At 42.0% G+C, this 16,283-nt stretch overlaps 1 protein-coding gene across 1 annotated transcript in view; it reads right to left on the bottom strand.

Moving 5' to 3' along the window:
* The window catches only part of fstl5 (follistatin-like 5), a 271,372-nt gene extending 256,614 nt beyond the window's left edge, over positions 1-14,758 (bottom strand). The window contains exon 1 of the mRNA XM_049585115.1: positions 14,160-14,758. Within this exon, the coding sequence (XP_049441072.1) occupies positions 14,160-14,182 (23 nt within the window). The 5' untranslated portion in view covers positions 14,183-14,758. The remainder of the gene's footprint in view (positions 1-14,159) is intronic.
* Positions 14,759-16,283: the final 1,525 nt, after the last annotated feature.

Genomic DNA, 16,283 nt, shown 5'->3' with positions numbered 1-16,283 from the left:
GACAAAGTTCATGTAAGTCTTGGTGGATGAATGAATAACGCACAGGACTTTCACCCAGGAGACAGAGATTCAAGTCGGGGATGGGTCAACATTAGATTTATTATTTGATCAAATTAACGTCATATTTTGACATTGCTAGGACACTGAGGAAGGATGCCCAGCTAACAGCCGGGTAATGTGGATAATGGACTTCGACAGAACTTTTATTTTGGGACTATTTTTGAACCATGACAGGCAGGGTTGTAAATCAGCACCAGTCGCTTGTATATTTTACCAGCAAATGCTGCTGCTAGATTTGCTTCATTCATCAGCCAAAAAAACAATGGTAGTCTATGGAGTGGCTGGTGGATTTTGGAATTCACCAGCCACAGTGGCAGGTGGACAAAAAAGTTCATTTCCAACCCTGATGACAGGACATTTTGAATCAACATTCAAACAATGGTCATCCAACATCTCAGTGTTTGATGGGAACTTATGATTGTGAAGTAAATGTTGATTGCACATTGTAATGGCTATAAAATAATGACATCGTCAGCTTTTGGACTGGTTCCCAATGAGCCTCGTTTTCACTATATGGTTCTATCTGCCACCAGGTACAATCCACCTGGAAAAAGAAGGCTAGTTTTACAGCACGAAGGAAGGTAGTCAACTGTTGAACAACCAAAACAGGAAAAGGATAGCACCTTTGTTATCCCCAGTTACCAGAGTATCAGTGTAAGCTGTTTGCAGTTACTGTCCCCTGTAGCTAAAATGATGGCAGTGGAACAACCGAAGTAACTGTGGAAAACAGAGAGAGGTTTTCTGTCGATATGTGCTATCTAGCGGGTTCTGTACATACTTACGGTAGACTTTTGCTGTCTTCTAATGGGGTCGTGTTTACTGTGTTCATGAAAAGAATCCATATGCACGCCTTCTCTTGTGCTATTCACAACCTCATAAGTGGAAATTTTCTAAACAGCTCAGAGTTCACAAGTTAGTTGTGACATATTTGCTGAGTTTGTCAGAAATGGCAAAGGCCATGGAAATTCACTTTCCGAAGATGGTACATTAATATATTGTAGTTTTAGTCGTGTAGACTGCATCATAATGTTTATTCACAGTCATTTTCGGGTAGAAAACACTCACCTCATGTGCATAAAATCAAGCGGTGCTGAGCAAATGCTGCCTCAACTGATTACTTTTTAGCCACCTAAAAAAGGCCCACCAAAAAAAAATCAATATCAGTGTAAGTGTAGACTATATTTAGAATATTTTTTACCTCTTTACCTTGCTATCAGACAGCTTTTTCCAGTGGAGAATTAATTCAATTTAATTCAATGTAATTCAATAAAACTTTATTTATCCCAAAGGAAATTCTTGTGCCAGAGAATTCCAATTACAGTAACACTAAGAACAGTAACCACAATTTAATGTTCACAACCAGTAACAACCAGAACAACCAGTGGGTTCCCCATGGTCAGGGTCACTCACTGGGCCCAGTTACAAATATACAAGATAAGAAGTGTTTTCAAGGAGCAAAAGCAAAACCAGTGCCTAATAGAGTAACAACAGGAGTAAGATAAGTGCAAGAGTTACCAAAAAAGAACTAAATTGGTTGAAAAAACAGACTGATAATCAATGTTAAATTAAATATGATAAAACAATGAGAAGATGATATTGCACTACACTGACAAGTAATCATGATATGGAAAAGTAATATTGCACATTACGTTAAGGAAAAAAGCGTTAAATCAAAGCCATTGCACTTAATTGACAAAAACAGTAATTTTATTAGCAGGACACTGAATCTTCTCACCTAACTTTTGTCGAGAAAGTGAAACATATTTTCCAAATTGACAGCCTAACCCTTTAAAGTGCTTGACAGCTTCAGCATATTCTGCTGAAAGCTCCCAACACAAATACTGTGCTTGTTCTGTCGTCATTCCGGTCTGCTGCAGCCAAAGACAATCTGCCAAAAACACTGAAACGGATAATTTCATCCCCAAGTCACCCATCAAGAACTCTATTACTGAAACATGCAGCTGTTTGACAACCCGCTAATATTCTCTAACCTTTGCCTGTCTGCTGTTTACTGTTGTCCCATGCATACTCTTGTTCTCTTGCTACTGCTGCTGTTTTGCTTTGCTTGTTTGTCTCTCTGCTTGTGTATGCTACTCTTGTTCTGTTGTACTGTCTGATGCTGCTGTCTGCTAGCTACCTGCCCGATGCTTGGGCATGAGACTGCATGTCATTTATGTGATGCTTGTTGTGATTGCATGTAAGTAGTGGGTGTTTGTGGAAATGTTTGGATGTGTGCTGCTGTCTCTTTTAACTTCTGACATTTCTTTTTTAGCTCCTACTCCCCTGTCTCAAGAGGCTTTGCCTTTTCCAGGCCGCCACTGTGAATAAGAATTTGCTCTTAATGACTTGCCTGGTTGGATAAAGGTTAAAGGGCGTCTACATTAGTTTTTGTGCGTGTGTGTTTTATATAATTTTGTAGCTTTCCAGTAGTGTTCTTTATTTATTCAAATCAGAAAATTCTAATTTTGGCCAAAGTATGAATGTTTTAACCCTCAAAATGCTGTTCCCAGGCCCATCTAAAAGCTTTTCCTCACATGACCTGACATAGGCTTCTGCATGATGTCATTGCTACATATAGACCCACGTACTGCTGTGGACACCATGCTACTTTGGTTTATCAGCGCTGTAACATGTCACCACTTTCTGATAACAGCTGAGTGATGAACAGTGAGTTTTCTTTGAAATACATGGAAAAGAATGCAGATGGCTCCGCCCTTTAAAGGGATAGTTTGGATTTATCCACAGGCAGTGTATTACAGAAGATGTCAGTCAGCATGGCCCCAGTTTGGAGAAGCAGGCAGTCCAACATGGAAGCTCAGTAATGCACTGCTGTGGCGGGGTGTTATGATAGCTTTATTGATAGTGTAATGAATGTCTTGTGGGTGTGGTTTAGGCAGGTGGTAGGAGGCAGGGTCAGCAGTGAAGTCACACTTGGGGGTTGGTGGTAATTCATTAGCTGCTATTAGCCACACCTGAAGGGAAAGCTGGGGAGGCCTTTGAGATGAGCAGGCACGCAACAAGCAAGACGCCGGAGGCAAGACATACTGAGGACAGAAGAGAGTGTTTGAAAGGCCACCATGAATGATCCATGTAAATACACATTCACGTTGAACAACCATGAAGAAGAGCGAGCTGGCCAGCCAACTGGTCCGACGGAACGGCACCTGAAGGGTGTCCAACAGAGTCATCCGGTCCGAGCTAGCTGTTCGCAAGGAGCAAGAGCTGTAGCCTGGTGGTGAGTTGACCACACACCCCTCCCAGATAGGAGAGGTCACACTCACCCAGGGAAGCTCAGGCACATTTCTCAAGTCTAATGCAATAGGAGAGGCACTAAGTTACAGGCTTACTAGCCTTGGTTGATGAGGTTTCACAAGCCAGGTTTAGCACAGCAGCGTAACAAGGGGTCAGCAACAAAATATATTTAAGCCATCTAAAGAAATCTGCTTTACCTCAACGAGGAAGCAGTTAACAGCTTCAGTGTCCTATCTATGCTCTTTTCAAAGTCACCAGACTCCTTTGACAAAAACAGTAATTTTAGCTCACTGAACACAGGAGCTGCTGGTCTACAGCTACCTGGATTAGTTAGCTTGTTTATATTATTGTGTGACTTTAGTGAATCCAGACTAACCTTTTTAAACACCAAAGTCACACAATAGCAAAAACAAACTAACTGATCAATGCGGCAGTAGACTTGCAGACCTCTGTGTTCAGCAATGTTAAATCACTGTTTTTCTCAATGGAGTCTGGCTGTGAAGAGAGAACTATAACAGTTTCTTTTTCCTGTTGGAAATCACTCTCTGACAGCAAGATAAAGTGATGAAATTATTGTAAATATAGTGTACACTTACCCTGATATTGATTTTTTTAGGTGGCTAAAATACATTTTACTGCTGACCCCTCCACTGCAGTAGATTGCTTAGCCTCCATGTCAGACTCCAACCTGCTTCTCTAAACTGGGGACGTGCTCTCTGACAGCTACAGTATGTAATATACTGTCCATGGATAAGTACCTCACACAACACCTCTTCAAAAATCTGAACTAGCCCTTTAAATAAGAATAAATAAATAGATCACTTGTCCGTAGCATGACAGTTTTCATAGTGTTTATTTTTTGTGTCTTTCCAAAGTCAAAGGAATAAGCTACACACTTGCAGTGGCATGATTTAAAAGTAAAGGGAAACTAATTAAAGTGAACAAAAGTAACTTCTCCTAACACTCGAATCTACCAGAACTTGCAGGGAAGTTGAGAGACTGTATTTTTGGCTTCTTACGACTGGCACTTGCGAAGAGTTTCTAGGTTTTCTCAGACTATATAATTTGTCTTTGATCCACCCAGGCAGTCCTCTAAGAAATGCCAGATAGCACACTGTGACCGGTCCCCGGCTGCCAGTTTGTACTGTATGAAAATTTGAACTAATTCATCCTCAGAGAGTGTGCGCATTATTCATCACAGCTCTGAATAGCCACCCAGTGAGAAAATGAAGTGATTCTAATATATCTCTTGTCATACACAGCATTTCTGTCTAGTTTGGCACGGCATCTGAGAATTATAAACAGCCTACTGTGCACTATCAGCTCTGATTGTACTCTGGGATTCATCCAAAAAAACCACAATTATTAGCAATTAAGATGAGTGAAGCGCCACAACACCACAAAACATTTAACAGTCGGTTAACACACCAGAGGTTTCAGGGCCTATTTTTGTGCAGTGACTCACCCATAAGTTCTGTCTGACAAAGGTTTGACAGCGGGGACTTGGGCATTATACAGTCCACATTACAATCATTTATGATCGCAGGAGTCTCGACATACGAGGCAGTGGCAGGAAAGACCTTGACTTTTCTTTTATAGCCATTTAATTTATAGACCATTTCAAATGTCGTGAGGTACAGGCTGTCGCTACAACTCTGCAGGAAAAAACCTGGCAGAGGCACACTGGTTCTCCCATTGTTAACAATCATTACATAATCAGACTGATCTGATCTGCCGTACTGTGCCCAGAGCAATGCCGTCACACTTGGCCACGGCGGCAGTGAACACTGGACTGCGACCTGTGATGCCATTAAAATGCAACGCATGGGCAGACCACACCAACGCCAGCCTTCCCAAGTGTCATACGCTTCCAACAAACAGCAAACAACAGCATTATTATCTCAGAGACCAACACCCCCACCCACTGAAACCTATTTCTCAGTGTCTTAGGCCACACTTCCCACCTACCTGCTTGCAGCACACTGACAGGATTAGCACAGAAACCTAGAGCCTATTGACCCTCACCCTTCAGGTTTCTGCACCTTCTATTATGGTCTGACCATCTGCCAAAGAGCACCAACACAGAGCACAAGGCGTCTCAATATTTCACCCCGCCGCGGCTTTAAAAGTAGCCACGAAAGCATTGTTCTGCTGTGCTGTATGAAATGGGTTATGACAATAACAATTTAACAATCCACTTGGAGTTCAATCAAGACATGGAGTGGAGGAGGTCATGCTTCAGGAATCTGGAGCTGTTCGAAAAGTCAAGAGACAGGGCCTCATACTGTTGCCTCAGATTGATCCTCGAAGCAAAATGAAAAAAAGAAATACGATCCAGGGGAAATGTTCGACTGCACACAGAGTAGACATTCTCATACATCATCACAGCACATGCTAATAATCTAAACTACACCAGTGTTCTCGTCCGTAACTGCTACATGTGATCAAAAGAGGCTTTCAATAATGCACAATGAAGGAAAAACAGGTTTTAAAACAAACCCCCTGCTCACCAGGAGACATAAGACTGTCAGGAGGTAGTGTTTCCTGAACGTGGCAGCAGGATAACATATCTCAATGTGTGTGGGTCTGCTGCACAATAAAGATTCCACATATTGGAGAGGGGAACAACAAAGACAGACACAGATGGGAGTTGGCAGCGGTTACAGCTTAGCTCCGAGTGGGAAGAGGGGAGATGGAAAAGGGGAAAGCAATGTTAGAAGTGTTATTGTTGAGGTGGGTTGGGGCCAAGCTACTGAGAGAACCCTAACAACTGTTGTGCTGAAACATACGTTGAACACGTTCAAAATTCAGGTGTGACGAAATTAAAGGAACAGTGTGTAAGATTCAGGGTGATGTAGTGGTGTCTAGTGGTGAGGAATGCAGATTGCAACCAGGTGTAACTTCTCCAGGTTAGAATTCCTTCAGTGTTCATCGTTCAGGAGGTTTTTACCAGGAGCCAAATTATCCGCAGTGGTCTCTTTCAAAACAAATCACGGAATTAAAACCAGTTAAAACACTGAATATAACAGTTTCATATTACAAATCCAAATCAGTGTTAATTTTATGCTGGTTGGCATGTCATAGCCAGCCTGCTTATCTAGCGCATGCTAATGTGTGCTCACCTTTTTTCTCTGATAACTTAAAATGTAGACGTTCAGGAGGTTTTAACCAGGAGCCAAATTATCCACAGAGGTCTTTTCCTCTGCAAAACAAATGGACCAAGTGATTTTAAATGGTAAAAACACTGAATAACGCAGTTTCAAGTTAAAAAATCAGCGTTTCTCCGATGCTGTTTGGCATGTTCGAGACAGGTCGCTAACCCCGCACCTGCTAATGTGCGCTTACCTGTCTCTGATAATTTAAGTTCCAGACAATCAGGAGGTTTTTACGAGGAGCTGAATTATCTGCAGAGAACTCTTCCTCTCCAAAACAAATGGACCTGGCAATTTTACTGACAACCACTTTTTTCGATGCTCTCATCACAGGGGCTGCCAACTACAGCAGTTGATGCGAAAATGCAAAAATGCAAATGGTCCTATCTAGAGCCAGTGTTTAGGTTGTCCGTTCTGGGCTACTGTAGAAACATGGCTGTGCAACATGGCGATCTCTGACAGGGACCTGCTCCCTATGTAGATATAATTGGCTTACTCTAAGGTAAAAAAACACAGTGATTCTTATTTTCAGGTGATTAAACACTAAAGAAATCATACCTATCATACCTAACCACAGCGACTCAGAGGAAGAGCCGGTCACCCACCAATTGTAACATCAGAGGTTTGATCCCCGGCTCCTCCAGTCCGCATGTTGAAGTGTCCTTGTGCAAGATACTGAATCCCAAATTGCTCCCAATGGCTGTTCCATCAATGTGTGAGTGAGAGTGAATGGTTACTGAGTAGCAGGTGGCACCTTGTATGGTCGCCTCGGCCACCAGTGTGTGAATAAGTGTGTGAATGGGTGAATGTGACATGTAGTATTAAAGCACTTGAGTGGTTGGAAGACTAAAGAGGCACAATTCAAGTGCAGGCCATTGACCATTTGCCATTTCTGCCAATATACCCCTCTAAATCTTAAACACTGGACCTTTAATAGACCATTTCATTTTTTTATGCACAATTGTTAAATATGTCTGTTTTTATCGTGTCACCTTGTGAATTGTGGACACTGAATATCAGCCTTAATGTTACAGAACTAAAACAGACACCATCCATACCAACGGTTGCTGGTCAACTACTTAGGGAGGATTTAGAAGTAAATACCGTATAAAGAGCACTTATGGGCCCATTATGAAAGTGCTTTACCCTCCATATTGCTCCAGAGTGACTGTAATGGGCAACACCCAGGTGAGTATGTATGTAACTGTAAATGTGAAACTAGCGGATGCTCTGAAAATCCACTCTAGATAAATTTAGAGTCGACACAGGTGGATTCTTTCAATGAAAACAGGATTCAAACTATATTTTGGAATATCGAAAGAATTGTTTGATATTATGATAAAAAAAAGCTTACTCACTTTCTTGCTCAGAGTTAGTTTCAATGCTCAAACTGCATGTAAAAATGAAAATGTGTTGTCTTGGTGCTGTAACAGCTTCTTGGTGAAAAACAGCTGGGTGTAGTGAACCCTCAGAGTCTAATCATCATATTGAGGTGGCCAGGCAAACAGTGGAGACGCAGCACAGAAGTGCTGGATGGACAGACAGAATGTTGCTTGTTACATTACATAACTTCCTCTAAAATCAAAAATTCTAATTTTAGTGTTGTGAAATCTGAACACAAGCAGTCTGCTGGGGACGTTTACCAGACACAGGTATACCAGGTGATGATACCAGGTATAGACAGGCTCAAAAAACACAAAGGGATTCAAGGAAACTGCAAAGAGACACAAAATAACCACAAAGTCTGTGTGTCTTGCTCCTGTGGAGGAAAGGCAGTGGCACCCTTTGCATATCTGTGCCCAGGAGCCCATTGTCTCATAATATGCCTCTGGTATTATAGTGTACTGCAGTTCTGTGTGTGGTTTGTCCTAGTGGTGTTGCCATACCCCTGCAGAACACAGCTCAGTGGTTGATTCCAATGAAGCTCTAGCGAAGGTTCAGTCAGGAAGAGAATACTTTTAATGCTCTGGCTTTAAGTTTCTTTCTCACCCTGCCATTCACTCCTTGCACATACGCTCACTCACTGTCTCTAGGTGTCATTGTCTTGGTCTGTGAATTGAGTCATCAGCTGATTCACAATCAACCAATAGCACAGCGACACACCCTCTCTGCCAGCCTATCATCTTGCTACTCCTCATTTTAATTGCTTATTTAATTCTTTCTCTGCTGTAGTTCTTTCTTGCTGCTGTCCTGCGCGCCCTCCACCTTCCCATCACCAACTAGTCTTTATGGATTCATCAGCCGCATATGCCTCATCAGCCATCAGCCTCAGCAGTCAGCATCCACCACCTCCAGTGTCTGGACTCCATGGGTGGATTTATCCTGCTGTCTCTCAGATGTCCCTCGATCACAAAATATCTCCCTGTGGTGTCCAAGCACCAAAGACTTCTGTTAAATCTTAATCAGCACAAATCATCTGTTAATCTATACACTCATATTCTGTATTAAATATTATATTTACTTCATATTTCTGTCTCTCTTGATTGAAGTAACATCTTGATCAAATTATATTTAGTTTAGACACTGTCTCAAGCAAGGGAGTTCAAGTATCTTGGGGTCTTGTTCACAAGTGAGGGTAGAATGGAGCGTGAGATGGATCTGCGGTTTGGTGCAGTGTCTGCAGTGATGCAGGCACAGTGCCGGACTGTCGTGGTGAAGAGGGAGCTGAGCCAAAGGCAAAGCTTTTCGATTTTTTGGTCCATCTACATCCCAACCCTCACCTATGGTCATGAGCTCTGGGTAGTGACTGAAAGAATGAGATCATGGATACAAGTGGCCGCAATGAGTTTCCTCCGTGGGGTGGCTGGGCTAAGCCTTAGAGATAGGGTGAGGAGTTCAGACATCCTGAAAGAGCTCGGAGTAGAGCCGCTGCTCCTTCGCGTCGAAAGGAGTCAGTTGAGGTGGTTCGGGCATCTGATCAGGATCCTCCTAGGCGCCTCCTGTTAGAAGTTTTTCAGGCATGTCCCACTGGTAGGAGGCCCCGGGGCAGACCCAGAACACGATGGAGGGATTATATATCTCATCTGGCCTGGAAATGCCTTGGGGTCCCCCAGGAGGAGCTGGAAAAGCTTTGCTGGGGAGAGGGATGTCTGGAGTGCTTTGCTTGGCCTGCTGCCCCCGTGAACCGGCCCCGGATAAGCGGGTGAAAATGGATTGATGGATGGGGATATTCCATGTTGTGCTGCATGCGCAATTCATGTAGACAGCAGTAGCTTTCATTTCATGCATTTTGGTATAGTATACTGTATAGCTGGACTTGGTTGTGATAAATAATATAATATAGTAGAAAATGGGTTTTCAAATTTTGACATTTCTTTGGTGGTGGGGGTAATGTTTACTCCATGGCTCCAGTCTTGAAATAAAAACTAAACCATGTGCATGACAGGGTACAAAGTGAGAAAACAGTTTAAAATCATAGCACATTTAAAAAGTAGCTTTTGAAATATCTCCAACAGCATGATGTGATGATGAATTCAGAGTTTTCTGATGTGGAAAGTGTGCAAATCTCCATCTGCGAGGAACTTTCACTGAACAAATGCAATAATTCTGCCTTTAACAAAACACCGTGGCACCTTGTTCGTCTGAGTTTTGCTCACATTTTAGTTCAGTAGCGGTGTGATGGTACATGTTGGAAAGTCGCCTAAACATAATGGATTTTAAAGATCCCTAAGGAGCCCAAAGGAAGGTAGTGCGGTTGCAGTATAGCTGTTTGATCTCCCATGTTTGTTCAGTGTCCCAGTAGTAACCAGTGGGAGCTTAAAATAGACAGTACAGTAGCTGTGAAAGCGGTGAGAGCATGATCAGAATATTAGAGGTATGGAATGGAAAAAACCTTTTGGACCTGACTTGGCATTGAAAAGTGAGCTATTGAATTGGTGAATGCATCGGTACAGAAAGCCGTAAAAGCAACACCTGGGAAATATGCCTCTTAAAACCAGTTTGCTCTGTAAAACAGCCCCATAACGACATCTCAGAGGGTAATTGGTAAAGATTTTTGAAACCTGCTGCGAAGCCAGGCCACCTGAGATTATTATGAAGACCTGAAAGTGGTGCCATTTTTGGTGGCAGTGCAATTGTCCTCCCAAACATACAGCTTCATTGTCAAATCATCAAAATCTCCCTCCTCCCCACTACCAGCTGCCATTACCGGGTGCCCACACCTTCACACTCAATGCTTTTCCTCTCAAATCCAAAAAGCTTTGATCAGTTTCCTGGCATTATTTTGCCTCTTTCTAGTGCAAAGAAATATTGACTCAAAAGCCTTTGCCTCCCCGCGGTGCCTGAAGAAAGTTATTGTAATGACATGAAAAGCAGAGCAGCTCCATTAACACCAATACCTGCTCAGCTGGCAGCGTCTCCTACCTGTTGTTAAATGGCTTAATTGGATCTGAGCTTGGGGATGGGGGTGGGGGGGCTTTTTCTGGTCTTGGTGTGGTGGAGTAAAATGTTTCCCCTGTGAGAATATTGTGAACACTGTTGTTTGACTTTGTTGGCATCCTCATGGGTTCGAACATAACTGAGTGTATCAGCATCACATCAGCACAGTGAGCCTCCAGAGCCGTCCCAAAAATGAGCATTATCTTATCTCTCTCTCCCCATCCCACTTCAAACGAGTCTGTTATTCATTAAGAGCAGCACGTTTAAGTATCCTCACTATAGCCTGCACAATATATAATGTATAGCTTGTATGAATGATATATTCTTTGGTCCCTGGTTTGGATTCAAGTGGAGAATCAATTAGTAAGTGCAGCCTTGAAAAACAGATCCACTCATTCATCCAATGCGCCACTGGAAATAGATTCTATCTTGTGGTTTCAAAGAGCTTTCGCAGATAAAGTGAATGCATTGTGGGAATAAAGGGATTGAAGTTGGATTGTAAAGGCCCGCAGATGGCTGAACGTTAAAACTGCATGGTTTCTGTAACGTTCACACTTTCTCTGCAAGAATTTCAATTACTGTTGCAATTAGCAGAGAAATGTGTGGGGATCATTAGCGTCTGCGTGTCTTGAAAATCACACAGAATGTCAGAGTTATGCAGGAAATGCAATATACAGGCTGCCGAGGAGTTGTGTAGATAAACAAACATGTTGTCACGTCCTTTTTACCCGTTACTGTAAATTAACAATGTTGTCACCAGACTAATAAGGAGACTAATACACGGCACACAAACAACTAGTCATAAAGGAAGTGCTTATTTTCAGTAAGCCCAAAATTAAAATCACCATAATATTCTCACAGTCATTAGGGCAGGATGTGCATTTTTACAAAGCAAAAGTACTAAAAAAATATTACTTTAGTAAAAGTTATAATGTATTATTAACAAAATGCCTTTAAAAGGTCCAGTGTGTAAGATTTAGGGGGGTTTAGTGCCATCTAGTGGTGAGGATTGCAGATTGCAACCAGCTGAAACTTCTCCCAGTTTAAATTCCTTCAGTGTTGATTATTCAGGAGGATTTTACTTGGAGCTGAATTATATGCAGAGGTCTCTTCCTCTCCAAAACAGAAGGACCCGCTGATTTAAACCAATACAACACTGAATAAAGCAGTTTTATATTGAAGAAAATCAGTCATTTTCCAGTGCTCTCATGTACTGCTCAACACATTCTCACTCTGACCACATCACCTATCGACGTTTGGCCATGGACTTTCCACGTCCAGATACGACGACCCAAACATTGGTTGTCAACGTTCTGGGGCACCGTGCCAAGTTCTGCCTGTTACATGTATTGTCTTCGTCAGTACAACACTGCAAATTGACATTTTTTTTTCCTTCAACAACAAATGCATGTGGTTAGGTTTAGGAAAGAAGAACAGGGTTTAGCTTTAGAATCTTACGGGATGCGAACACCACTTTCTTGGGTGAAAGTCAGTGTTTGTTGGACCCATCCACCACCAATCCCACCCGCCCCAGTTGGACTTTCTTCCTTGTCCCACCACGTTTCCCCCTGACACTGCACCATTACACTATAACAGCAACCAGCCACGTATCATGCTGACGTTAAAGGACGCCTTTTTTCGTTGGTTTCTGATGCTGCAAGTCACTGCCCAAGCACTGGATTTAGATGACTTTGGAGTGAGGCGAAGCTCTGCTGCTAACTATGGCGGCACAAAAACTCAGATTACCCTATCTAGTATTTGGTTTGTCCGTTCTGGGCTCCTGTAGAAACATGGCAATGCAACATGGCAGTCTCCATAAACACGAACCCACTCCCTATGTAGACACAAACGACTCATTCTAAGGTGATTATACACTAAAGAAAACATTGTTATGATATTATATTCAGTTTCTGCCAATATATCTTCCTAAATCCTACAAACTGGCCCTTTACGAGAAAAGTAAAAGTACTCCATGCGGAATAATGATGCCTTTGACACTATTATATCAGCCAATCATTAGTTTATAATTAGCATTACGTTGTTGAGGGTTTTTGAAGTTATAAGGAACTAAATACATCTAATTATACTTTCTCCAAAAATGTAACTGAGTTAAAATACACATAAAACCACAGGTTCATAGGAGTTCCTCAATACTAACATGTGCATTGAAACATGCAAGTCGCAGAGGAGTTTTATTTTGACAAAATGAAACACATTTCCACCATGAATCGATGCAGGAAAGGCAAAATTGAGGCATAAAATCCACCAGAATGCAGAAAATTAAGTGTTTGACATTCAAAATTCCCTGTGGCAGCACCCCAAAACCCCAACTTCAAATGTGTTCCCACCCAGTGCTGAAATGAAACCTACACCCTTCCATAAAACAGCAGTACAAGTACCTCAAATTGGTGCTAAGTAGTGCTCCAGTGACTGTAGGCTGGTTAGATACAGTCTCCCACTGCTGCACACAGATGATGTTCCTGGTGTTTTAAAATCTCTAATAGACACTATTTTAATATCATTATAGTAATTCTGTTGTATACATGTTTTTTTCAGGACCTAACGATGCTATCCTCCACCAGGGAGCTCCTCAAAGGATTTCAGCCTGTAAATCTGAGTCGTATCGATGGCAGAACTTAATCTGGCTTTAGGTTAGCTCTAACTCCATCTGCTGCACCATCGAGGCCATAAACAACAAAGATGACCCCCAATTTTTTTTTTCTTCCTCTGCAAACCATCAACCAAAACAATTAATGGCCATCCCCGGCGCAAGAGCCTGTAATACACTGCCAAATGAGTCAGGCGCAGAGCTGAGGATGAAAAACAAAAGTATAATCCCTCTGCTGCTAACGGTGTCACTCAAGGATTAGCGTGCCAAGGAAAAAAAAATAACACACTAAGTACTACGCGGATAAATTAAAAGCTGTGGGCAACGTGGCGTGCCTCCAATCGTTTGAGGAAACATTGATTGTGTTACAATGGGAAGTGTTTGTGCCTCAGTGTGAGCGCCCCTGACACAATAACAGCAACTTCAGATATCCTCATATCACTTGATTTGAGCCTCCGGGACCTGGCGACAAGTAAATTGAAATGGTAAAAGCTCGAGGCGGCAGATTGGGAGATATTTTCTGAGTCAAGGAGAGTGACCTGCTGGATTATTAGACAAGATTTGTGGCGCCTCGCCGATGATGAGGGTTAAGCTTGCTGTCTGATAGCGAGTCAGACACAGAGAGGGACTTTTGGTGGATGGAGCTGAGCTCGGATGGGCTTTAACAATTAAACACACAACAAACAAAAGACATAAATATATTCATTTACCTGTGTGTCCAGACGTAAACCATCCAGGGGGATAATCCAAGCGAGATTAAGGGGGAAGCGGAAGGAAGCAGCACTTCTCAACAAACTATTATTAATGATAATCTCGAGCTCCGGTCAAATCCACGGCTGCTGTGTTTGTGTGTGTGTGTGTGTGTGTGTGTGTGGAGTAATTTCCGATGTGTAGATACAGAGATGTCCTCAAGAGAAGTTTGCACCTAGAGGCGGCCAAAGGGGAGGTTGTTAATCCTTTCCCAAAATATCAGCAGTGTAGAGTAGAGCCGATGGAGGACGGAGGCGCGCAGCGGGATGAGGAGTTCAGCACCACGGCACAGTGGACAGCTCTGACGGCGCAGCAGCGATCTCACCTCGGCCGCTCTCGGGTCTCGTGTGCGCCACCGAGGCAGGAGCCACCAGCCCCAACCTCACCTACTGGCTCAGTCCCGACCGGATTTACATACAATCACGCGGGAGGGAGGGAGGAGAGGGAGGGATGAACCAATCACAGATGTCCCGTAGTGTCGGCAGTGTATGCAACAAAAGCAGGGCAGACTGACAGACGGAATGTGAAGCGCTCCTGTGCCAACACAAACTGTCCTTGACTAACAGGGAGGAAGAGGAAGAGGATGGAGAGAGGGAGAGGGAGTTGGGTTTCTCTTTATGGCTGCCCCACACACTCACTCACTCACTCACTCACTCGCACGTGCACGCACATACATGCGCGTGCTTCAGTAGTAAAGTAGTGGGGGAAATACTGCTGTATTCACCGTTTTATCCAGAACTACAACACAACACTGTATGTTAACTGTTTGACCTCCAGGTGGTTATCACAAGGGGATACTGACTGATAAAAATAAAAGTAACATGATTTTCACAACTACATTTTATTCATTTGTTTATTTACTTACTTAACTTCCTTTAAAGACATATTTTGATCACAATATAAGGGAAAACCAGCCTCTAACATGAAGAGTAATAAATTTAGTTATGTTTTCAGGTAAAAATGTTCAATGTACAATTTTTGATTATTATTAGTATTATTATAAGTATTATAAGGTATTAGTAACTTCAAGTTAAGTGTTATAGTGACATTACATTTAGTACTTTACATGTTTGACTCTGTATCACTGTATTTGTGTATTTACATTTTATACTACTTTATATTACATTATTATATATTATATTATATATTATTGTTAATCTTTGTTTGATGTATATAAAACATCTGTTTTCATAAGTGTGAATGTCTATATATCTACCAGCTACATTAAAATGCTGCCTGCTATTACGGGATCAATAATATAATAAACAATAATATAACATAACATAACATAATATAACATTGCATAACATGATACATTACAACATGCCATGACATGATATGATACATTATAATATAACATAATAATTTAATATTCTGAAAGACGTCATCCTTTAAAAAGCATGTTTATACTTTTGATATTTCTATACTGAATGCAGTACTTTTACTTGTAGCTACAGTGTGGAACCTTACGTGGCGTAATCTAAACAAAAGACAAAGGCTCCTGTGTGCACAGTTGTTCTCAGGAACGTTACCATTAGCCTCAGACACTGGAAGGTTTAACGCCACCCCAGAGGAGGACAGAATTTGTTGTGTAATTTAGGTGAAGCTGAGAATGAGGTTCATTTCTTGTTTTACTGTCCTGTAGATGAAGACATAAGTATCTTACTACAGTAAGATGCGCTCTATCTATGTTGATTTCTTTTGGTTGGATGATCATGAAAATTTGAGTTTTGATTAAGAAAGGGAACCGTTTTTGTGGTGAGATTTCTTTCTTTGGGATAGGAGGCAGAGTATTCTGTTTCTGGACTGAGCAGTTAAATAACATGTGCTTTGGATTGTTACTGCAGCGTCATTGTAATGGTGTCTTGTAAACCCATTAGAGTCAGGCACATGTAAGTGTGCATGACACAGATAAAAATCAATCAGTCATGGAGTGGACTATTTTCACATGTCGTATATCTACAGGATCTGAGGTCTTTCTTCACCAGTGTAGTTGTTGTCTACGGTGACACGTGCGCAGTCACCGTGGACTTATAAGACACTAAAAATCAGTGGTGGAAGTACTCAGATCCTAAAGTGAATGT

This window comes from Epinephelus fuscoguttatus, linkage group LG9 (assembly GCF_011397635.1).
Source record: "Epinephelus fuscoguttatus linkage group LG9, E.fuscoguttatus.final_Chr_v1".
Taxonomy (NCBI): domain Eukaryota; kingdom Metazoa; phylum Chordata; class Actinopteri; order Perciformes; family Serranidae; genus Epinephelus; species Epinephelus fuscoguttatus.
Note: the sequence above shows the minus strand (reverse complement) of the source record. Positions and strands in the feature narration are given on the sequence as shown.